Source organism: Vulpes lagopus, chromosome 10 (assembly GCF_018345385.1).
Source record: "Vulpes lagopus strain Blue_001 chromosome 10, ASM1834538v1, whole genome shotgun sequence".
In the NCBI taxonomy this organism is placed as follows: domain Eukaryota; kingdom Metazoa; phylum Chordata; class Mammalia; order Carnivora; family Canidae; genus Vulpes; species Vulpes lagopus.
Window position 1 is genome coordinate 5,631,369 of NC_054833.1, and position 24,016 is coordinate 5,655,384.

The following is a 24,016-nucleotide window of genomic DNA, read 5'->3' on the forward strand; positions in this document are numbered from 1 at the left end:
ATAAATCATTCCCCTCTACGGACAATGCCACTCTTAGGAGCAGTCTCTATTGTATTATTTTCTTAAAGACACTTTCAATTTTATACTGCAAGATAAAAAAAGAAATATGAGAAGGCCAGACACAGGTCCCCCTACTGTCCTGAGTAGTAGAAAAGTGTATCCAACTTTGCAACATGATCAACATGACTTCAAAGAATTGGTATCAGCTCTCTTGTGATACATGGCAACTGAAAAATATCAAGTAACAACAACTCATGTATATAGCAGTCATACCAGCGATGGACACAGCCAGTTTTAAGGGCGTCAGGCATACTACCTCACTTCATACTCTTAATACCCTTCCCAGCAACTGTGTGAAGTGAAGACCCACTTTCCCCTTTGACACATGAGGAAACTAAGAGTCAGAAAGTTAAGTAACTTGCCCATATGAAAGCTGGTGGTGAAGCTAAGAGTCAAACCCAGTTCCTCTCCATTCCATAGCTTCTCTCAAGTTCTCTCACAAACTTTGCCTGCAGAGGCCAAGTAAGAACCAACTCTGAGGGGGTGAGAAGACCCCAGGGAACTGGAAACTTTGCAGCACCTTGCCCACTCAGGATGGGTATCAGGTAGTCAGTTACTTAGCCTCAACTGATATTCACCACAGGAGATACAGTTCCAGGGAAACCAGATATTCCAGTTTCTTTGGAAAAATTCACCAAATTTATACACACACATACATTTTAATGTTGGCAGCTAGTTCTTTAAATACATACACATACGCACTTCCTTGTATGGGCAAACACGACATATCTGAGGGTTGGATCAGGTTCTGTGGCCCACCAGTTCATGAAGACTGTCCTACCCCACACTGATTCCTATTTATTACATCCACCAGGAGGCCACACAATATAGTCCAAGTCCAAAAGTTCCAACAGGGCCATTATTAATTCATATTAGGGCTCTGTCCATTTTGCAATGAAAAATTCTCCTTAAAACTACAAATATTTTCAATGGATGGAAAAGAGGCCCAGTTTTAACAACAGAAGCATCTGTTTTATCACATGTTCAGTACCTGAAAATGAGCAATAAAATACCATCAGAGCCACTAAAAGCAGGCCAGTCGAATAGCAGTGAGAGCGGCCCCTGGGTTCAATTAGTCCATGCTTTGCCAGATCCACAAACCAGTGAGAATTTTTTTAAAAAAAGGTATATTACAAAGGCAAAAAGCACCTGCAGGAACCACTCTGCCCATAACCTTTCTTGTCCCTTTTTCCCCTTCAAGTTTGATGATTTGGCAGTTCTGGAACTCTTCCGAGAGGAGTCAAGACTCACTCTGCCAGCCCCAGCTGTTCAGAGCTCAGCCCAATCTGTTCCATACAGTTGGCTGTATTATAACAATAATGTGGCTACAGTTCACCTTCATTTGCTGCAAAGATCATTAACTATCCCTCAGAGAGATATAGCATTAAAGAAAGAGGGTGCCCAAGGCATAATAAATGGAAGTCTCTGGGTAACAGGGTTCAGAAAAGGTAAGATGATGCCAGCAAGGCCACCTGACAGTGTCTGTGGTCAGAGAAAAGAGAAGAAAACAAGGACAGGCAGGAGAGATGGAAAATCAGAAACAGAAAATGGAAAAGCAAGAATGTGCCTGGCAAACATGTATGTTCATGTGATGAGAGAAGAGAGAATAAAAGAAAATTTGAAATAAAGACAACAGTACATTTAGCGTTCAATCATAGGAGAGACATGATTCTACTTGTCTGACAACTCAAACTCTCTACTACAGAGGGAAGAGTAAATGTGGAAGGGGTGAGAACAGGAAAATGAATTATAGTCCCATATAGGAGGAGTGCAACATTCTAGACAATTTTAATACTGTAAAAGATGGTGAATTCACTGAAACTAGTCTTTAAGTCACCTATCTGACCTCCCATTCATAAAGCTGCTGAATTACAGTGTAGCCTGGGTGTGTTTCCTCATTTCATTCATGCACTCAGTTATTAAAGACTTACATGAACCTCATTTGTTTTTTTTTGTTTTTTTTTTTTCTAAATTTTTATTATTATTATTCATTTACGATAGTCACAGAGAGAGAAAGAGAGAGAGGCAGAGACACAGGCAGAGGGAGAAGCAGGCTCCATGCACCGGGAGCCCGACGTGGGATTCGATCCCGGGTCTCCAGGATCGCGCCCTGGGCCAAAGGCAGGCGCCAAACCGCTGCACCACCCAGGGATCCCCCATGAACCTCATTTGAATCTTACTCTCCTGCCACTCCATCTTCCCACCAAATCAACTAAGAGATCAGGGACCTTCAGAGAAACTTCTGCAGAGAGAGAGAGTGTTCTTGGGTTGATAACAAAAGCATCAAAATCGGTACTTATTCTAAGCTAGTTGCAACTGTATTAATTTAAACTCCATTCTAATCAATAATGGAAAGATCACTGGTGGTAAGTGGGGACTCGACTGGTAGACCTCACCCCCCAAGAATTTACATTCTTTGGAACTACACAGGTAATACTTTTAAGAAGCAAACACAATAGCTCCATATTCTCCATCTTCACTGCTTTCTTTATCTTGTTTGTCCTTAGTCACATCTACGTCTAGAACAGTAGTCCCCAACTGGGGGCAATTTTGTCCATGAGACTTTTATGGTTGCACACTGGGGGAATGGGGTGCTACTGGCAATTAGTGGATAGAAGCCAGGAGTACTAATAAATTCTATAATACACTGGAAAGCCCTGTACAATACAGAATGATCCAGCTCAAAATGTCAATAGTACAGATGTTGAGTAACCCTGCCTGAGAATTGTTTCAGGGATTAAACTCCCTCTTAGGTTCATATTCCATTTGGATTTTAGGAGTAGTCATTCAGAGGGAGTTTCTAAATGATACCTTGCTATCAAGAGAATACCTCCCCTCCACATAACAGTAACATTTAACACAAATGAAAAGGAAAGCAAGGGGCAGAAATTGAAAACTAATTTAGAAGCATGGACGGAACCCTGGTAAATCCTACTGTAGCAGCAAACTTTACAAAAGATTCCAACCAGTGACTTCATTACTAAAATGTTTTTTTTAAAGGCATAATCTAATTCAATTCATCTGGAAGGTAGCTTCAAAATGTGTGCCCCAAAGACAGAAAAAAAGAAAGAAAAGAAAGAAGAAAAGAAAAGAAAAGAAAAGAAAAGAAAAGAAAAGAAAAGAAAAGAAAAGAAAAGAGAAAAGAAAAGAAAAGGAAAGAAAAAGTGAGATTAATAAGGAGGAAACACAGCCTTGGCCACCTCTTGTGGATAGAGACAGATACCCCGCCCCTCCATAGCTACACCAAAGCCCCAAGACTCCGTGTTAAAGCTCTTATATTGGCTTTGAACAGAAGAACCTCACCTGAGGGTTGAAAAAAGTTATGCTTTAGCCCCTTCCTGAAAGAAGAGAGACAATCCTCCCAACCACACCTGGAAACTAATTAGTAGTCTTTGATGTACTCATCTGTCCTCGGCCCCAGAGTCATCCTAACATTTATAGCGCTTGGTAAAAAGTTATTTGCTGTGAGGTAATTTAGTGTAAGCTCAGGTCACACTACAATCTTGCCAAATAAACAGAACTGCCAAGGATCCTTTCCTGTTGCTTTAGTCTTCAGACTGATGTGGTTGCTCACCTGGTTGGCGCTCTTCCCCCCTCCTGAGCCGCACTCATTTCCCTGGGGTTTTAAGTGTGTGTGGCAGGCTGCAGGAAGGTCTGACATGCTCAGGCTCTTTGGCTTTTTTGGATTCATCTTGGCAGTCATACTTAGACTTAACAGCTCCTGGGAAGGAAAAAGCACAAGGGAGGTGCAGTCTTTAACAGGGCTGGAGCTGTGGCTCCCCAGCCTAAGAAGAACATGTCCTACCCTGTCAGGATGGGGAAATCACTTTTGAAGTGGAGCCCAGGCCTCCCCAGTGCAGACCATCCACCAGCTATTGTTCCAGGGCAGACTTCCACTCCACATAATAGAGACACAATGACAAAGACATCCATTCAACTGTCTGCTGAATGCTCACCATTAACAAGGTACTGGGACCAGAGAAAATGGACTGGGAAAGGCCTGTGTCCTTGGAGTAGAAGAAAATATTGCAAAGGAAATTTTATTTGAACAATGTGGGATGGGGGACGCAACCTGTTCCCTCTCGTGTGCTTAGAATACAGAATGTGAAATTGGTGACTTATTTTATGAAACTGTCCATGTACTTTAAAACAAAAATAAAAACACGGATCTGGCTTTGTTACCATCCCAGCTATTTCCCAGATCTCACCCCAAAGTTGCTTTTGTAACCCACTGTCGATAGACTCCCCTACCATGTAATGGAGACAACAGCAAGTTATTAATCTCTGGCTTTTACAAAAGAGAAAAATCCAGGAGCAGGGGGAGGGGATCATTTCTACTGTAACCAGGTCAGTTAAGGAAACCTGTAGTATCCAATATTCTTATACCCACTGGAATGTATTAAAACACCAAAATCCTGTCCAGGTCAATCCCAGAAGGAAAACATGCAGAGAACGGCAGTATTCAGCATTGGGCATTGAAAGTGTTTTCAAGTCTGGGCAGAATGCTAGAAATTACTAAATCAGCCAATGATGTTACACTGAAGAGAACTCTCATCCCAAATGTAATTACCTTACAACCCCTGAAGATTTCTTTCCTTTGATCGAAGGAGGTTAGACTGAAGGGAAAGGGCATATATGGACAGGGTGTAAAGATGACCAGGAGATAAAGGAAAGGAGGATCGGAAAAAGAACATCTATACTCTCAATTCAGCAGTTCATTTTGTAAAATGATAGATCGTTCACACACTTCTTTTAACTCACAATACTCAATTTGTCATCCAACACCACCGTGTTTATTAGATATATTGAATTTTTAAAATTTAAATCACAAAATGAATTATATAACAAAATGTGCCTTTTTAATTCCATGCTAAGAATGTGTTTTCTCCTCCGGTGACTTTTTTTCTGGAATAAATACCAAGTTGATCATTATGCCTCCTACTCATCTCCTAGTTTCCCTGGATCAGAACATCACGAACAATATATTCAATTATACCTGTGTGTGTATACATGTATTTATTTTTGACATCATGTTCTTGTCAAGTTTTGGCAACTGTGCTCTTCACTTACACAATCCCGTTTGGGACACCCAGTTGCTTTACCAAGCAAATGAAGCAGTCAGAATCAAGTTGCTTAACTCCAGCAACTAGTGTCAGGGAAATTTTATTGAAGAATATATTTTTCTGAATAACTATGGTGGATGCCACATTTTTGTGAGTCCTCCTGGAGAGTGTACATGAACTATCAGTGAAGACCTGTCCATTATAATCCTGTAGTTTATGGTATTTGTGATTTATGACTGGAAAATCATCTACTTCCCTGATGATCAAGGAGAAGTCTTAATTATATATAATGTAATTAAGGAGACAGTAAATCTAAAACAAGTAAAAAGAGCTTCATACTTATCTTAGCCATCTGCAAAGTTTCTTATAGACACAATCTATTTGACATCATGTTGGACAGTTTTATGAGCTTCCTAGGAGTTGTATGTTATTTAAACAAGAACATTTTGCTGTCCTGATATAAAAGTCCAAATTAGCACATTTAAGGAACTCAACAGAGGAAGTCTCCCCATTAGCATACCACGCTTCTCTAGGATGGCCTACAAAAAGCCAGAGGAAGCAGTGAATGGGCACTCACATAGTCATCAAACAGACATATTCTAATGGTATCACAAAACACACTATCCCCTGAGGAAAACAAATAGGACAAGGGTGTAGAAAGGAAAAGCAGAAAACGTTATATTGCACTGTGTCACAGCATGTGGCTTACTTTCTTCCTGACTTCCTTGGTATAATTAAAGCCTGATGTGGATAACACCTACATCTAATTCACATCTATCAAACCAACCAGAAAAAGCAAGAGCGAGACAAGCAGCAGAAGCCCAATTCTACCCAATAATAAAGAAAGAAGTGAAGACAGCCTGGGGAGATCCTTGAGCCCTGACTGTTGGTGGCGTATCCTTCACAGGTAAATGATGCTGGTCACAAGGTGATGATAATTCTTCCTATCCTTCCAGTGCTCTGGGCTTTTGAGGAGTCTAGTCTCCTACACACATCCCCTATTTTCCTTCCCGCCTCTACTTCTCCTGGAGAGCTCAAATGTCTGCTGATAAACATAGGAGGAAATACCTCCTTCCTCCCTTGTGCCCTTAAAGAACTTTGCATTCTGCTATCATAGCACTTCTCGGACTGCATTTTGATTAGCTGAGTACACAAAAGTGTGTTCCACCAGAATCCAAATGTCTTGGGGACAGATTCAGCATCTCATCTACAGTTTATCTCCAGTGTCCAGCAGAGGATCTGTCTTACATAGTAGGTGTTCAATAAGCATCTGTTTAGTAAGCATGCCAGTGAACCAAGAAGTGTTTAAATTATACAAAAGACTAAAAGCAAAAAGATGGAGGGGAAAGGACCTCCAACCTTCAATCACTACATCTGAAAGGATTCTGATGGCAGGATATTTTTAAATATAAAAGAAAAATGGATTCTCAAACACAAAAAGATCAACAATCCATGTAAATTATCACAAAGGCAGTGGACATTATAAATTATAGCTACGAAACTCTAGTCCTTTGAAACCTAGGTGGTATTTCCTTTAGTTCTACTCTTTGATCTTTCCTGAAATTTGTTTTTCCGTCACTGAGTGGTTCAGGCTACAAACCAAAATGATGCAGGGACACCTAAGTGCAAAGACACAAAATCTTCCACTCTCTCCAAGCACAGCTAAAACTCTAATTACCAGGAAGTGTGCCCAGAGAGCTTTTGCTAACCATTCCAAATGACTGAATCTTTTCCCACCCTCTAACTATGCCTTGAGTTCCATTTCATGACTACTTATAAATAATAAAAAAAAATATGACAGCTTGGTAATACACACACAAAACTAGTTCCTAAGTCAAACAAGGCCAATTAAAGTTCTTAGGGAGTCACAATCGCTAACTCATCAGGATAAGAGGTAGCATTGTAGAGTGGCCGTGGAGCCCCTGCACTGGGGTTTGAACCCACGCTAGCTTTGAGACCGTGGCAAGTTATGAATCCTGTTGTGCCTTGGCCACTTCATGTACAAAAAAAATAAAAAAAAAATGGTACCTACCCCCAGGAGCACTGTGCAGAACAAAAAAGTCAATCCAAATAAAGACAAGAGACACACATGTGACACACATTAAACATTTAGTAATACTCGACTGCTATATGGTCATCTTTGAATGTGCTTCTCTTTTACATGATTCCTTTAGTAGAACATTCCAGAAGATGAGAAAATGCTCCTTCTGAGAAGGTCAATGACAGAAAGTCACTGTCATTTTTGCAGGTGGCATAGATGGCAATATAAAAACCTGATCCTAATGTATGTTCCTATAGGGCATGAAATCACTGAAGGTTTTGAAACATAATTGTAGTATTAATTTTATTATAACCCATATAACTGCACAAAAGACATCTTGTTGAGCCACATAAAACAGACTAAAGAAAAAAAATATTTGATTTTTTGATGCTTACTAGCAGTGTTTTAGGCCAAGTTAGTGCCTCCCTAAGTATATTTCCTTCTCTGTCCAATGAGATTAGTCATGGGTCACCATGACTAATGCTTTTGATAAAATGTAATATATATGAAAGCACCTAATTACAGATGATCCACGCAAACTTTATATCTTTATTCCTCCCAATTTGTATCTAAATCTCATTTGCTGTGATTCACCTCATTTTCCAAGATCCTCTTCTTACTTTCCCTCTCTTCCACATTGGATCACGTCGGAAAGAAAAAAAAAAATGCTAAGGAAATCGAACCTAATGAATGAGTTCCCTGTTTCTTTGAGCCAAGAAAATCTGTTGCAATATGGATGTGAGGGGGCCAAGAAAAGGTGAATGGTTACCAGAAAACTACAGCAAGAAAGTAGATGGTGGAATATACATTGTTAGTATGAAGCTAAGCCTGGACTTTAGTGGAGGATAATAAACGTATCCTATGATGCTCATTCTTCACTTTGAAAACAGATGGTGAACAGGAGCTGAGAACACTGAATTGCTTATGCTTCTGGGTATTTCTGCAAGATTAGAGAAGACAATAAATAATAGTGTATATGTAATCTGATAAAAATCAGATTGCGGGCAGCCTGGGTGGCTCAGCATTTTAGCACCTACCTTCAGCCCAGGGCGTGATCCTGGAGACCAGGGATCGAGTCCCACATCAGGCGCCCTGCATGGAGCCTGCTTCTCCCTCTGCCTGTGTCTCTGCCTCTCTCTTTCTCTGTGTCTCTCATGAATAAAAAAATAAAATCTTAAAAAAAAAAATCAGGTTGCACGTTCTCTCCTCTCTTCATAATTGAGTAACATAGCAAATTAAAGATTGGACGTGAACTTCAAGATGATTTGTGTATCGTTTTTTATTTATTAACTTTTAAGCATCTTATTTGTGCCCCAAATCTACTATTAAATTATCACTGGTTTGCAGCCCAAAGGTTTTGATTTTAGATAACAGGAAAAGAATAATTCACCACCTAAAAAGATAACAAGGAAAGAAAGGATATCTTAAATTCTGAGTTCCCCATGTTCATTTAATACAAAATCCAAATTAACCACAGTAAGTAGTTGAATGGAAAACTAAATTTCTGACCCTGCACTATATATACTCATGCAGTATCACAAATGACACACACACACACACACACACACACACCCTTTTTTAGCCTTTAAAAGACTAAGATTCAGAGGGGTGATGTGATTTGACAAAATCCATATAGCTCAGAAACGCAGCATGGCGATTTGAGCCGTGTGTTCTAAATCTGACAATGCACCCCCTCTCCTCAGACTATGCCTCCTCTGTGCACACAAATTAGCAAAGCAGAGTTTCACTATTGGAAAGGCAAACTGGAATCAACTAGCAATGGTCATGGAGCATCTGCTTTACCTTCAATGTGGAAGGAGCCACTAAAACTCTATTAGGAAAATAGCATTGCTGAAGAGGAAGGGAAATAGTATCCGCCACAGACAGATGGAATTTAAGAACTGAAACTCTTCTTCCTGTAACAGTGCTTTCTGGTCAAATGCTGGTCTCCTGAACAGTTTCAGATACGCTGGTTAGTGAAAGGATAGTCTACAAGTCACTCTTTTGAATCTTCCCAAATTTCTAAGATATACCATATTTATCATGATTATCCCCTATATCCAAACTCTCCCCAGAGGAAAAAAAAAGGAAAAAGGAACCAACATTTTCCTACACTGTGAAATCCAAGATCAGCTTTTATGAGATCCACTAAACACATAAAAAGAAATAACCAAGAATACCAACAATTTTGAAAGAGAACAACATAGTTGGAGGACTAAACCTACCCAACTTCAAGACTGAATACAAAGCTATAGTAACCAAGTCAGTGTGGCACTAGTGAGAGAATAGAAAAACCAGATCAGAAGAAGAGAATAGAGAGCCCAGAAATAGACCCATAAAAATACAGTCAACTGATCTCTGACAAAGAAGAAAAGCAATACAATGGAGCAAGGACACTCTTTCCAACAAATGGTGCTGAACAACTGAACACTCGCAGAGAAAAAAAGAAGAAAAACAACAACAACAACAACAACAACCACCACCTAGATACAGATTTGCACCCTTCACAAAAATTACCTCAAAAATGTATCAAAGATCTAAATGTAAAACACAAATTTACACAACTCCAAGAGAATAACATGGGAGAAAATCTAGAGGAACGTGGTTGGGCAGTGATCTCTTAGATACACGACAAAGACACAATCCATGAAAGTTGTAATTTATAAAGTAGACTTCATTAAAATTAAAATTTTTGATTCTGTGAAAGATATTATCGAGAGAATGAGCAGTCACAGACTGGGAGAAAATATTTGAAGAAGAAATATCTGATGAAGGGCTCTGCATCTCTAAAATATACAAAGAACCCTTAAATCTCAATAAGGAAACAAGCAGCCCAATTTCAAAATGGGCCACAGACCTTAATAGCTCATCAAATAATATGTACAAACAGCAAATAAGCACAAAAAGATGTTCATCATATGTCATCAGGGAAATGCAAGTTAAAACAACGATACCACTACATACCCATCAGAAGGGCCCAAATCTGGAACATGGACAAAGCCAAATGTTGGCATGGATGCAGAACTACACAAATTCTTAAACATTACTGGTGGGAATGCAAAATGGTATAGCTACAGGGGAAGGCACTTCGGCAGTTTCTTCTAGAACTATACATTCTCTTATCATACAGCAATCATGCTCCTTGGTATTTATGCAAAGGGGTTGAAAAGTCTGCACACACAAAAGCCTAAACACAGATGTTTAAAGCATCTTCACTCATAATTATCAAAACCTGAAAGATAATCTCAGTAGATTAATGGATAAAGAAATTGTGGTACATCCAGACAAGGGACTACTATTCAGTGCTAAACAGAAATGAACTAAGAAGCCACAAAAAGACATGGAGGAAACTGAAATGTATATTACCAAGTGAAAGGCTAAATTCTTTAGGATTCCAACTCTACGGCATTCTGAAAAAGGCAAAACTATGGAGACTGTAAAAAGGCTAATTATTGCCTGTGTTAGGGAGATGAGGAGGGATGAACAAGTGGAAAAGAGAGAATTTCCAGGGCAGTGAAAATACTCTGTATGACAGTAAACGATGGATCACTATCATACATTTGTCTAAATCCATAAAACGTACAACACCAGGTAATGAGCCCTGATATAAACTACGACTTTAGGGTGATAACAATACATCACTGTAGGTTCATCCATTGCAACAAATGTATCCCTCGGATGGATGGGGATGTTGGTAATGGGGGAGTCTGTGCATGTGTAGGACAGGGAATATTATCAGAAACCTCTGTACTTCTCTTTCAATTTGAACATAAAACTGCCCTAAAATCTATTTTAAAAGAGAGAAAGATAACCAAAGAAGAATAAAATATAATCATACTGATATTTATAGTTTTAGTCTCCTTGGAAAAAAATGTATAGCATTCTTCATCTTCTTAGATCTAGTTAACACAAAATTTGTTCAAGAACAACCAAGTTCCATGAGATCATCTAAAGAAACAAATTATCGGTAGGGAACAATAATGATGGGTAAAGATAATATATAAATAAGTAAAAAAGCACTTCTTAATTCATCAATACAAGTACCTAGGTAAAGGGTATACTTGTATACATATGTAGAAAATTAAAACAGCTTTAAAAGTCACTCACTGTGAGCCCTGGTTATGATAGAATAAAAAGTGCTATCCCTTGACAAGTATAAAATAAAAACCTTTGGCTCGTGCCAATTTGGAATGTAAAGAGAACCTAGAAAACCACTGTCAGGAGATATGAATGTCTATGTTAGCAATCCAAGTCACACAGAAAGGAAGAGGAATAGCTCCCACATGATGTTATATATAGACTAATATAAAAATGATTTACTTAGGAGATAGTGTCTATGTTGGAGGGGAATACAAGGTTATAAACAGCTTTTATTCACTTGGTTCAACACCAATGCAAAGCTCGTGCCTTAAATGGCTCCATGAATGGTTCATTAGGTGCCAACTACAAGTCTACAAATGCGTTTATTTTAAAACAAGAGCAAGAAGAGGCTGGCTCATGGTTCATACAACTTTCTGAGGACCAAGCTCTCATATAAAGCTTTCTGAATGAGCCCATATACCTACCAAACACAGTTTTGTTGGCTTTCATATGCACCTAGGTATTTTTTTCTGCATTTCATCTGAAAATAATCCACACAGTCAACAGAGGATTATGTTAGAGAGAAGCATCTGAATTCTGGCTAAGGTTGAAACTCAGTTTTTAGAAGGCCAATTAAAATTCTCCAGGCTTCAGGGAATACCTGAAAAAACTAATCTGCTCATTCTACTTTTAAAGCTTCCAAAAGGAGTGATTCTAAAAGCAATGTCTCCTTTTGAACTCAGATTTTTTTCCTTTATAAACAGACTCCTTTCCAAAGACAAACTAAAATCCATGACATTGGGTCTTTACCTCGGTTTCTTGGGTTGCTTTCATGAGAAAAGTCTCCTCCAATGGGTGAGGCGAACTAGTCAGAGTTGCAGATAACTATTTCCAGCATACTCTGAGTGTTGAGCATACAAATGGCTATGACCAATCTTGAATACCGCATGATATTCTTTAAGCAATATGAACTACAAACATTGTAATCCCTAATAAAATAATAAAATTATAATCAAAAGTATTGGACTTAAAAGCAGAACCATAATTCTGAGTGAAGTCTTAATAGTAATTCACAATAAAATCTTATCTCATAAAAATGAAATAATTTCATATTTGGATATGAGGTCCATAAAAATCAAGTTTTTCTACCACCTTTATAATTCTAGTTAGTGGTGAAAACAAGACTATACCTCCAGTCTTGACTCCTGACCATTTCTTATCATTGGAATGATTTTTTTTTAAAGATTTTATTTATTTATTTATTCATGAGAGAGGGGGGCGGGCAGAGACACAGGCAGAGGGAGAAGCAGGCTCCATGCACCGGGAGCCCGACGTGGGATTCGATCCCGGGTCTCCAGGATCATGGCCTGGGCAGAAGGTGGTGCTAAACCGCTGAGCCACCCAGGCTGCCCTGGAATGAATTTTTTATAAAACTACATCTAACATATTTAATCAGACCATGGATTCATTCCTTTCTCATGGCTAGATGTTAGTAATTTGTGTTCACAAATCACTAAAAGTTCAGGGATCACAGAATATGCACTCAGGACTAGACCAAAGACAAGTCCTAGGATTGCTGAGGGCATTGGCTATTGCAATGGGACTGTGGGGCCTGCAGGGTGATGCTATGTGTACTCCACCAGCATACACACTGAAGAGGCAATTATCCAATACTGGTGTCAACCAAAATCAGTTGAGAGAGTCAGGAAATGTCCATCTTCTTTTTCAATGAAGAGAAAGTAAGGGGGAAAAAATGAAGTAACACTATTTGAACAGTCACTCCTGCTAGATTAGAATAGGGCAGGGATGATGGAAAGCACAGATAGATTTCCTTTACCTAAGTTCAAGGTAGAACTAAGGTAGACAACAAACTTGGAGCAGAGATATCACAAAAGCCCCAAGCTTTCAGACTAATGCAAATCATCACTGTTCCAGAGTTCTGAAATTTGTTACCTATACTATCATTGAAAAAGGCTAGTACTGGGAAGAAAGAAATTCCCAGCTCCCACAGCTTATGAACACTGAAACTGGTGCTAGAAGATGTCCAAAAAGGGTAAAGGAAAAAGTCATTTTGCCAGAACAAGGTAAATGGTCTCATGGATATTATGGATGGATGGATGGATGGATGGATGGATGGATGGAGAGGGGTAAGCAAGAACAGTTAAAGGACATGGATCTTGCTTTTTACATTTTTGCCTTAACAATGGCAGCTCTTAGGACTGGGACTATTACAGCTGATGGAGATCAGAAAATGGAAACTGTTAGTTTACAGTCCACTCTTGACAATTTAGGGTGATAGATATAAAATATTTTCTCAGCCTACTGGTTGTATGTACCTCCTGTCCCCCCTAACAGGTAAGACAGATCTGGAGAATGTTCAACAGATTACAAACTGTCACATATGTATCTTGTCTAATAGAACCACCACCCAAAAACAAAAACAGAAAACAACAAATACTCTCTCTCCATCTGACAAATGAGGAAAGCAGAACACCAAGAAATTGCAAAAATTGCCCAGTGCTGACTGGTAATTGGAAGAGGTTGGTTTCTAAGCCAGAGTTCCAGATGCCAGGAGTTCTAATCCATAGGCACTCACAGAAGGTAACATCTCTCTCACTCTTCTGCCCTACACTTACGTTTAAAGAGCTGAGAACAAGAAATTTTTAAAAGTTGGGTTTTTAGATTTCAATTCTCCATGTACTTCCTACCCCTAGATTATTACTAATAATGCAGAGTTGGGCTTATATCTGACCTCATGGGTCTTTGGAAGAGAAAATAATTCTTTAGAAATAAAACAAAATATGAGCTTAACATCTGGGGATTGGGAATGGAAGCTAATAGTTTTCTCTGCCTTTGTTCTGGGAACTAGAGGGCCAACTCTCCAGTGGAAAAGTCAATTCTGTCTTCCAATCAAATAAATGAACTCTTCTACGTCAATCTTTATGAAAGGGATACAAAAAGAAGGAATATAAAGGTCAATTTATGGATGCCAGGAAAAGAGAACACTTGTTCACTCAAAGCTAAAGTCTGTCCTTCCACCGAGGCCTCAGAGGAATTAACTATCTTTTTTGAAAGGAGGATTCGTAATCCAAAATAGTAATGTTCTTTCACCTCCCAAGACAAACTTTCTTCAGATAATTGGGATTTGAAAGAGTGCTGTAGCTTTTTACATCTTGTGCCATCGTGAACATGGGATAATTAGCATTCTCTGCTAAAGTTATGAAGTGACCCCTTGGCTGTTATTCAGAAGCACCAGCTTCCAGTTTTCAGATTATAATGAAGACCGAGAGACTGAACTTCAGATATGTTTGAACATCTGGGGGCTGCTTTCCCCACAACCAACAACTTCACCTCAAGTCCCAGCTTTTAAACTGTTAAAACCATGGAAACATTAATAATGACCCTTCATTAAACCTCAACTTCCCCTCCCACTTGTACTTGTGACCAATTTACTCGCTTCAAAGCAAGCAACGGCATCCTGTTGAGTTAGTGAGTAGGACTTCTGTGTCTTCACCAACACCTTCAACCAGAAGAAAGCCAGAAGCCACAAAAAAAAAAAACTTCATGATCTCGATTCTCCTAGGCCAGTGACAGCAATTATGTAACCCTGGTGTTTTTTTGCTTTTATTTTTTATTTTTTCAGTTGCTATGGGAAAGATTGTATTTGGGCAGCTCCATCTGCAAGAGGTAATTACTGGCCTTCCAAATACACACACACACACACACACACACACCTACAATGCTGGGAAGAATAAGTATACATAATTAAAGAATTTTTCAGAGGCCAAACAACTGTTAACCAAACATTGTATTACTTAGTTACTGGCAAAAATAAACAAGGGCAATTGTTTATTGTCAATTAAACTCAACATTTTCAGAAGTATTAATACCAATTAATATTTCCCCATAATTTTGTATTTGTCAGGCACTATGGGCTACTTTACACTGATCATCTTTGCACAGAAAAGCTCTATGAACATAAATTTGTAATTCCAATTGTAATAAATAAATTTGTAATTCAAATCCAGAGCCCACAGTCTGTTGGCCATAGCTCACAGTGCCAGACCATGCCCCATGTGAGAACTATGGCAAGCTCCTGGTCTGGTCTACTGACCAGTCCAAGCAATTCAAATGAATCACTCAATCTATGCAGTAAAACTAAGAAAAATGGAAATGACTTTTGGTAGCAAAATGTATATGGTCGTAAGCCACAGCAGTAACAATGATCCTTTTTCATTGCCCCTCCTTATCCACAGGAATACATTCCAAGACCCCAGTGGATGCCAGAAACTCTAGACTATACCAAACCCTACAGAGAACTGTTTTTGCCTACACATACTATGATATATCATAGTATCATACTATCATATCATACTATGATAAAGTCCAATTTATAAATTAAACCCAGTAAGAGATTAACAGCAATAATGAATAATACAATAGAACACTTTCAATAATATACAATAGTAAAAGCTATGTGGCTGTAATGTCTCTCTCTCAATGTCTTACAGCACCGTACTAACCTTTCTTGTGATGATGGGAGAGGAAAGATAACCTATGGGATGAGAAGTAGGGAGGTGAATGATGCAGGCAGCATGAAGCAGCATGAGACTGCCATTCACCTTCTCACCACATTCCAGGAGGATCACCTGTTTCCAGATGACAGCTGACCACAGGTAACAAACCAAGAAAGCAAACCATGGATGAACGTTGATCCAGAACAACATTAAGCACATGTGTGACCTTCAAATAGCGTGGCCTCGGTTTTCATATCAATGAGTTAACCCCCTACCTGATATAATACTTCCTGTCAATAAAAATACTATCTGTTAAGGCCTATTATGAAGCCAACATTGAGTTGAAGGAGTTTTGTGAGTGTAGAGTAGTGGCAAGAGTAGTTTTTCTACCTTCATCTATTTTATTTTCCTGGGAGAGGAAACATTTTTTACTTTGGCTTCTCCTTTACATTAGGTAATTATTTAGGGTCTTTAGGCTATAGACCAGATTCCTAAGGCTGGGAGGCATATACAATTCCTGGAGAAATCTATGCTAATAAAGTTTAAAATATGATTAAAAGAGATTAGGTGATGTCAGAAGCACAGCCTCAGACTTGGCTAGCAGTATCAATCATTCTGAAGGGCCAGACTCAACCCTGTCTCCCCCAAAGTCCTCTTGGCTCACTGTCTTTGACTCCGCCTACCAACACAGGGATTCAACACCATGGCACCCCAAGGCAGCCCTTTCCCATGAGGACAGCATGCCCAGCAGCCAAAGTGCTCCCATGCCAAATTTGGCAAGACTCTGGCTCCAGTCCCTTGGCCTCATCTGACCCTCTCTCTCTGCCACTTCACTCATCTCCTGGAGAGACACATTATGTCCAAGCCTATTACACATCAGTGGTAGGAAAGGAATTTCAAGTCCCTGAGTGTTAACTGACCAGGGTAGAACCAGCCCTGGCTTTTCAGGAGGGAGAAGAGATGGAGGGGTAGGGAAATACCACGATACTTTTGCTCTGCCAAATTCCTATCCCTTTTTTGACCTTAAGCAATGCCAGAAGAGAAAGCCAAAAGGAGGTGGAAGGTAAGTGGAAGTGGCCCCTGCCCTTCCTTGTGCTTCCAGGCTGACTATCTGTAAACACATCTTTACCACCCTTCCTCCTTGCAGGGAGCGGGGGAAATGCACAGGCTTGCCTAACTGCAGGAGCTGCCTGAGAACCTGGGCACAGAAGGGGTTCAGGATGGATCCACAAGACAGCTCATTTGATGACAATGACCTTTCCATTAATACCCACAACTCTTAGTGTCACTTCCCAGGGGTGAGTGGACAGGTATCTGGACAAAGGAAGAAAAAAATCACAATGCTTTCCTTCCTTTCCTTATCTCCATGCCACACTTTTATCCTTCTGCAGGTGTGAAGGAGTGAAGAGGTGCGGCTGGTTAAATGGAAGTGCCCTCAAGGATAGGTGGGCAAGTCTGCCCCTGGCTGGGGCAGGCAGGGAGCACTGGCATGTGGAGCTGAAATCCCAACTCACAGGCCCGTGGCAAGAGCAGAGCCTGTAATTAAATGTAAACATGACAGTGGCTCTTAATACAGGAGGCAAAAAGTGAATGTCTGATGGACTGAGGTCCAATGCAGAACTCCAGTTCAGTGCCCTCCGATGAGGAGGTAGCTCAAAGGGATGGGGTCTAGAGATGGCAGGACAATCCACATTGGTTGCAGGGATCCCCTCTTCTGGGCTGCTGTGACCCTCGAGGCACATCTCCCTCCCTTGAGCACACAACACCGTGTTTATTCTTTAGCAGTGCATCTGGCACACTGGGGCAGAGCCGAGGGCTGACCTTTGCAAGGCTTCGTGCCCCTGACTGAGTCTGCTAGGTCCTCCATCTAATAAAGTGACTACTAGATGCGTGTGGCTCTTAAGCACTTGAAATGTAGCCAAACGTAACTGAGGAGTGCTACAATTTTAAATGCACAGTATATTACAAAGACTAAGTATGAAAAAGTTGACTGTCTCCTCCATTTTTATATACATTACATACTGAAATAACATTTTGGATATATCATGTTAAATGATATGTACAGTTAAATTGGTTTACCTGTTGGGCTTTTCTTTTTTAACAAGGCTGCTAGAAAATTTAAAATCACCTATATGGCTCATATTACATTTCTATTGGACAGCATGGTTCTTTCTGTATATTCCACTAATGCTGTTGAATGAATGAATGAAAGAATGAATGAATACTGACTTAAGATTATCAGTGTTCTTTTTATTTTTTCTATTTCTCTCAAAAGTTTTATTTTTGAGTAATCCCTCACCCAACGTGGGGCTCAAACTCATGACCCTAATATCAGGAGTCGCATGTTCCACCAACTGAGCCAGCCAGGCACGCCCAGCAGTAATATTTTTAAATCAACATAGAAATAGTCAATAGGAATGGTTAGAAAGGAGTGAGGCATAGTGGTTTTTGAAATAATTTCTATCTGGAGCTACATTTCATTCTGACTCATCTGCTGCTGAGAAAATGCTTACTAATCAGCCAGGACTCAGAAAGGATGAGCGGGCGACAGACTGTCTGTCGGCCAAGCCACACCACTGACATCAAGCTCAACCCCCAGGCCTTCAGGGGAGACTGAGCCGTGCAGAAGACCCAGCAGACAGAGGGCAAGGAGCTGTCACGAAGAGATGAAACAGCTCATCGGGGAGCCTGCAGTTTTCCAGGCTCCTTGGTATCCAGAGTCTACCTATTTGCTCAGCCCAACTGTTTACTTTTAATACCTTAAGAATGTTATAAGAACATTCACTGCAAATCAAAACCACAATATTATGTCACACATATCAGGATAACCCCCATACGAAATAAAACAAGGGCTAGTGAGGATATGGTGTAACTGGAACCCTCTTGCGCATGGTTGTTGGGAGTGTGCAATCCTACAACCACTATGGAAAGCAGCGTTGAGATTCCCCTAAGAATTAAAAATAGAATAACCATATGATCCAGCAATCTCACTTCTCAATCTGCATACCAACGGGGAAAAAACCCTGAAAATAGATCTCTAAGATATACGCACATCCACGTTCATGTTCATTACAGCATTATTTCCAATGGCCAAGAAGTGGAAGCAGCCCAAATGACTGTCCAAAGATGAATGAACAAAATGTCCTATATACATACAGTGGAAAATTATTTAGCTTTAAAAAAAGGAAAACTATCACATGCTACAAAATGGATAAAGCTGGAAAACATTGTGGCAAGCGAAATAAGACAATCTTGAAAGAATACTGTCTGATTCCACGTATATGAGATATCCAAAGTAGTCAAACCCATAAAAACAGAAAGTAGAATGGCAATTGCCAGGGGCTCAGGGGAGTGGCGAAGAAAGCTGCCATTCAAAGGGTACAGAGTTATACTTCTACAAAATGAAAAAGCTGAAAAATCTGTTGCACAACAATGTCAATGATACTTGACATCACTGAACTGTACACTTAAAAATGATCAAATGATAAATTTCATGTTGTATTTTTACCACAATGAGAAGAAAATGCATGGCACAATCAATGCTCCAGATAATGAAGAATCCACATGAGGACCCTGACACAACAGAACATCTCTTCATCTTTTACCAAAATAAAAGAAGAAAATGTGCTCAAATGGTTGCACACCAATGTAATAACAGCTTTACGCACCAGTCAAAGGTGGAAATAACCCAAATGCCCACTGACAGATGAATGGATAAACAAACTGTGGTATCAGAATACTTGAAAAGGATGAAATTATTTTTTTAAAGATTTTATTTATTTATTCATGAGAGACGCACAGAGAGAGAGGCAGAGACATATGCAGAGGTAGAAGCAGGCTCCATGCAGGGAGCCTGATGTGGGGCTCAATCCCAGGACCCTGGGATCACAACTTGAGCCTAAGATAGATGCTCAACAACTGTGCCACCCAGGTGCCCCCCAAAAGGATGAAATTCCAGCATGTGCTACAACATGGATGAACCCCGAAGATATTATGCTGAGTGAAATAGGCCAGTCACAACAGTCTGTGACTGCATGATTCTACTAATACGAATCATCTATCTGGAATTCAGAGACAGAAAGTAGCAACAGTGGGTGCTGTCCATGGGGGTAACGGAGAATAGAAATTTATTGTTTAATAGGTGGAGGTTTCAGTCTGAGGAGATGACAACGTTCTGGAGATGGACAGCAGTAATGGTTGCACAACACGTGAAAGCACCTAATGTGATTGAATTATACATAGAAAAATGGGAGAAAAAACAGGCAAGACGGCGGCAGAGCAGGGTCTCCAGGTCACCTGCCCCAACAAATTACCTAGAAAACCATCCAATCATCCTGAAAATCTACGAACTCGGCCTGAGATTTAAAGAGAGACCAGCTGGAACGCCACAGTGAGAAGAGTTCGCGCTTCTATCAAGGTAGGAAGACGGGGAAAAAGAAATAAAGACACAAAAGGCCTCCAAGGGGGAGGGGCCCCGAGGAGCCGGGCTGAGGCCGGGGCGAGTGTCCCCAGGGCAGGAGAGCCCCGTCCCGGAGGAGCAGGAGCTGCACCGACCTTCCCCGCGGAAAGGGGCTCCCGGGGAATTGGAGCAGGATCCCCAGAAAGGCGGGGATGCCCTCGGGCTCCCGGGGACAGTAACAGGGGAGATGCGCGCCGGGAGAGCGCCCCGAGCTCCCTAAGGGCTGCAGCGCTCGGCGGGACCCGGAGCAGCTCGGAGGGGCTCGGGCGGCGGCTCCGCGGAGGGGGCTGCGGGGCTCCGGGAACAGCTCGGAGGGGCTCGGGCGGCGGCTCCACGGAGGGGGCTGCGGGGCGGGAGCGCGAATCCAACAGCGCAGGCCCCAGAGCACAGGGCGCCGGGACACAGCCCAGGATCCGGCCTCCCCCGGGACAGGCAGAGGCCGGGAGGGCCCAGGACAGCGAGGACGCTCCTGCCTGGAACTGAGCAGATCAGCGGCCCCGCCCGGGAGCCCCCAGGCCCTGCAGACGGAGAGCCCTGGAGCTACTGCGGGGGCTGACTCCAGGGTCCCAGAGCTGCCCCCGCCACTGTGGCTTCCTCCCGGGGCCTCACGGGGTGAACAATCCCCACCGAGCCCTGCACCAGGCAGGGGCAGAGCAGCTCCCCCAAGTGCTAACACCTGAGAATCAGCACAGCAGGCCCCTCCCCCAGAAGACCAGCGAGACGGACCAGTTCCAAGGGAAGTCAAGGGACTTAAAGTGCACAGAATCGGAAGATACTCCCCGTGGTTTTTGCTTTTGGTTTTTTTTTGTTTTTGTTTTTGTTTTTTTTGTGTGTGTTTTTTGTTTGTTTGTTTGTTTTGTTTTGTGCTTTTTTATTTCTTTCTTTCTTCTTGATTTCTGATTGCTTACCCCGCCCCACCCCCCCTTTTTTTTTTCTTTTATCTCCTAACTTTCTTTTTCTTTCTTTTCCTTCTCTTTTTCCCCCTTTTTTTCTTCTTTCTCTTTTTTCTTTTTCTCTTTTCTTTCCTTCTCTCTCTTTTTCTCCTTTTCCCAATACAAATTGTTTTTGGCCACTCTGCACTGAGCAAAATGACTACAAGGAAAACCTCACCTCAAAAAGAAACAATCAGAAACAGCCCACTCTCCCACAGAGTTACAAAATATGGATTACAATTCAATGTCAGAAAGCCAATTCAGAAGCACTATTTTACAGCTACTGGTGGCTCTAGAAAAAACCATAAAGGACTCAAGAGACTTCATGACTGCAGAATTTAGATCCAATCAGGCAGAAATTAAAAATCAATTAAATGAGATGCAATCCAAGCTAGAAGTCCTAACGACGAGGGTTAACGAGGTGGAAGAACGAGGGAGTGACATAGAAGACAAGTTGATGGCAAAGAGGGAAACTGAGGAAAAAAGAGACAAGCAATTAAAAGATCATGAGGATAGATTAAGGGAAATAAATGACAGCCTGAGGAAGAAAAACCTACGTTTAATTGGGGTTCCTGAGGGCGCCGAAAGGGACACAGGGCCAGAATATGTATTTGAACAAATCCTAGCTGAAAACTTTCCTAATCTGGGAAGGGAAACAGGCATTCAGATCCAGGAAATAGAGAGATCCCCCCTAAAATCAACAAAAACCATTCAACACCTCGACATTTAATAGTGAAGCTTGCAAATTTCAAAGATAAGGAGAAGATCCTTAAAGCAGCAAGAGAAAAAAAGTCCCTGACTTTTATGGGGAGGAATATTAGGGTAACAGCAGACCTCTCCAGAGAGACCTGGCAGGCCAGAAAGGGCTGGCAGGATATATTCAGGGTCCTAAATGAAAAGAACATGCAACCAAGAATACTTTACCCAGCAAGGCTTTCATTCAAAATGGAAGGAGAGATAAAGAGCTTCCAAGACAGGCAGGAACTGAAAGAATATGTAACCTCCAAACCAGCTCTGCAAGAAATTTTAAGGGGGACTCTTAAAATTCCCCTTTAAGAAGTTCAGTGGAACAATCCACAAAAACAAGGACGGAATAGATATGATGACACTAAACTCATATCTATCAATAGTAACTCTGAACGTGAACGGGCTTAATGACCCCATCAAAAGGCGCAGGGTTTCAGACTGGATAAAAAAGCAGGACCCATCTATTTGCTGTCTACAAGAGACTCATTTTAGACAGAAGGACACCTACAACCTGAAAATAAAAGGTTGGAGAACCATTTACCATTCAAATGGTCCTCAAAAGAAAGCAGGGGTTGCCATCCTTATATCAGATAAATTAAAATTTACCCCAAAGACTATAGTGAGAGATGAAGAGGGACACTATCTCATACTCAAAGGATCTATCCAACAAGAGGACTTAACAATCCTCAATATATATGCCCCGAATGTGGGAGCTTATACTTGGTGACTTCAATCTAGCTCTTTCTACCCTGGAGAGGTCTTCTAAGCACAACATCTCCAAAGAAACGAGAGCTTTAAATGATACACTGGACCAGATGGATTTCACAGATATCTACAGAACTTTACATCCAAACTCAACTGAATACACATTCTTCTCAAGTGCACATGGAACTTTCTCCAGAATAGACCACATACTGGGTCACAAATCGGGTCTGAACCAATACCAAAAGATCGGGATAGTCCCTTGTATATTCTCAGACCATAATGCCTTGAAATTAGAACTTAATCACAACAAGAAGTATGGAAGGACCACAAACACGTGGAGGTTAAGGACCATCCTGCTAAAAGATGAAAAGGTCAACCAGGAAATTAAGGAAGAATTAAAAAGATTCATGGAAACTAATGAGAATGAAGATACAACCGTTCAAAATCTTTGGGATGCAGCAAAAGCAGTCCTGAGGGGGAAATACATCGCAATACAAGCATCCATTCAAAAACTGGAAAGATCTCAAATTCAAAAGCTCACCTTACACATAAAGGAACTAGAGAAAAAGCAACAAATAGACCCCACCCCCAGCAGAACAAGAGAGTTAATTAAAATTCAAGCAGAACTCAATGATATCAAGACCAAAAGAACTGTGGAACAGATCAACAGAACCAGGAGTTGGTTCTTTGAAAGAATTAATAAGATAGATAAACCATTAGCCAGCCTTATTAAAAAGAAGAGAGAGAAGACTCAAATTAATAAAATCATGAATGAGAAAGGAGAGATCACTACCAACACCAAGGAAATACAAACGATTTTAAAAACATATTATGAACAGCTGTACGCCAATAAATTAGGCAATCTAGAAGAAATGGACGTATTCCTGGAAAGCCACAAACTACCAAAACTGGAGCAGGAAGAAATAGAAAACCTGAACAGGCCAATAACCAGGGAGGAAATTGAAGCAGTCATCAAAAACCTCCCAAGACACAAGAGTCCAGGGCCAGATGGCTTCCCAGGGGAATTCTATCAAACGTTTAAAGAAGAAATCATACCTATTCTACTAAAGCTGTTTGGAAAGATAGAAAGAGATGGAGTACTTCCAAATTCGTTCTATGAGGCCAGCATCACCTTAATTCCGAAACCAGACAAAGACCCCACCAAAAAGGAGAATTACAGACCAATATCCCTGATGAACATGGATGCAAAAATTCTCAACAAGATACTAGCCAATAGGATCCAACAACACATTAAGAAAATTATTCACCATGACCAAGTAGGTTTTATCCCTGGGACACAAGGCTGGTTCAACACTCGTAAAACCATCAATGTGATTCATCATATCAGCAAGAGAAAAACCAAGAACCATATGATACTCTCATTAGATGCAGAGAAAGCATTTGACAAAATA

The 24,016-nt window shown here is 40.8% G+C and overlaps 1 protein-coding gene across 3 annotated transcripts in view; it reads right to left on the reverse strand.

The window, feature by feature from the left end:
• LOC121500689 overlaps nucleotides 1-24,016 on the reverse strand; it is a 414,421-nt gene that overhangs the window by 86,799 nt on the left and 303,606 nt on the right. For all 3 annotated transcript variants that reach the window (XM_041772631.1, XM_041772632.1, XM_041772633.1), the window contains exon 6: nucleotides 3,635-3,781. In XM_041772631.1, the coding sequence (XP_041628565.1) occupies nucleotides 3,635-3,781 (147 nt within the window). The remainder of the gene's footprint in view (nucleotides 1-3,634; nucleotides 3,782-24,016) is intronic.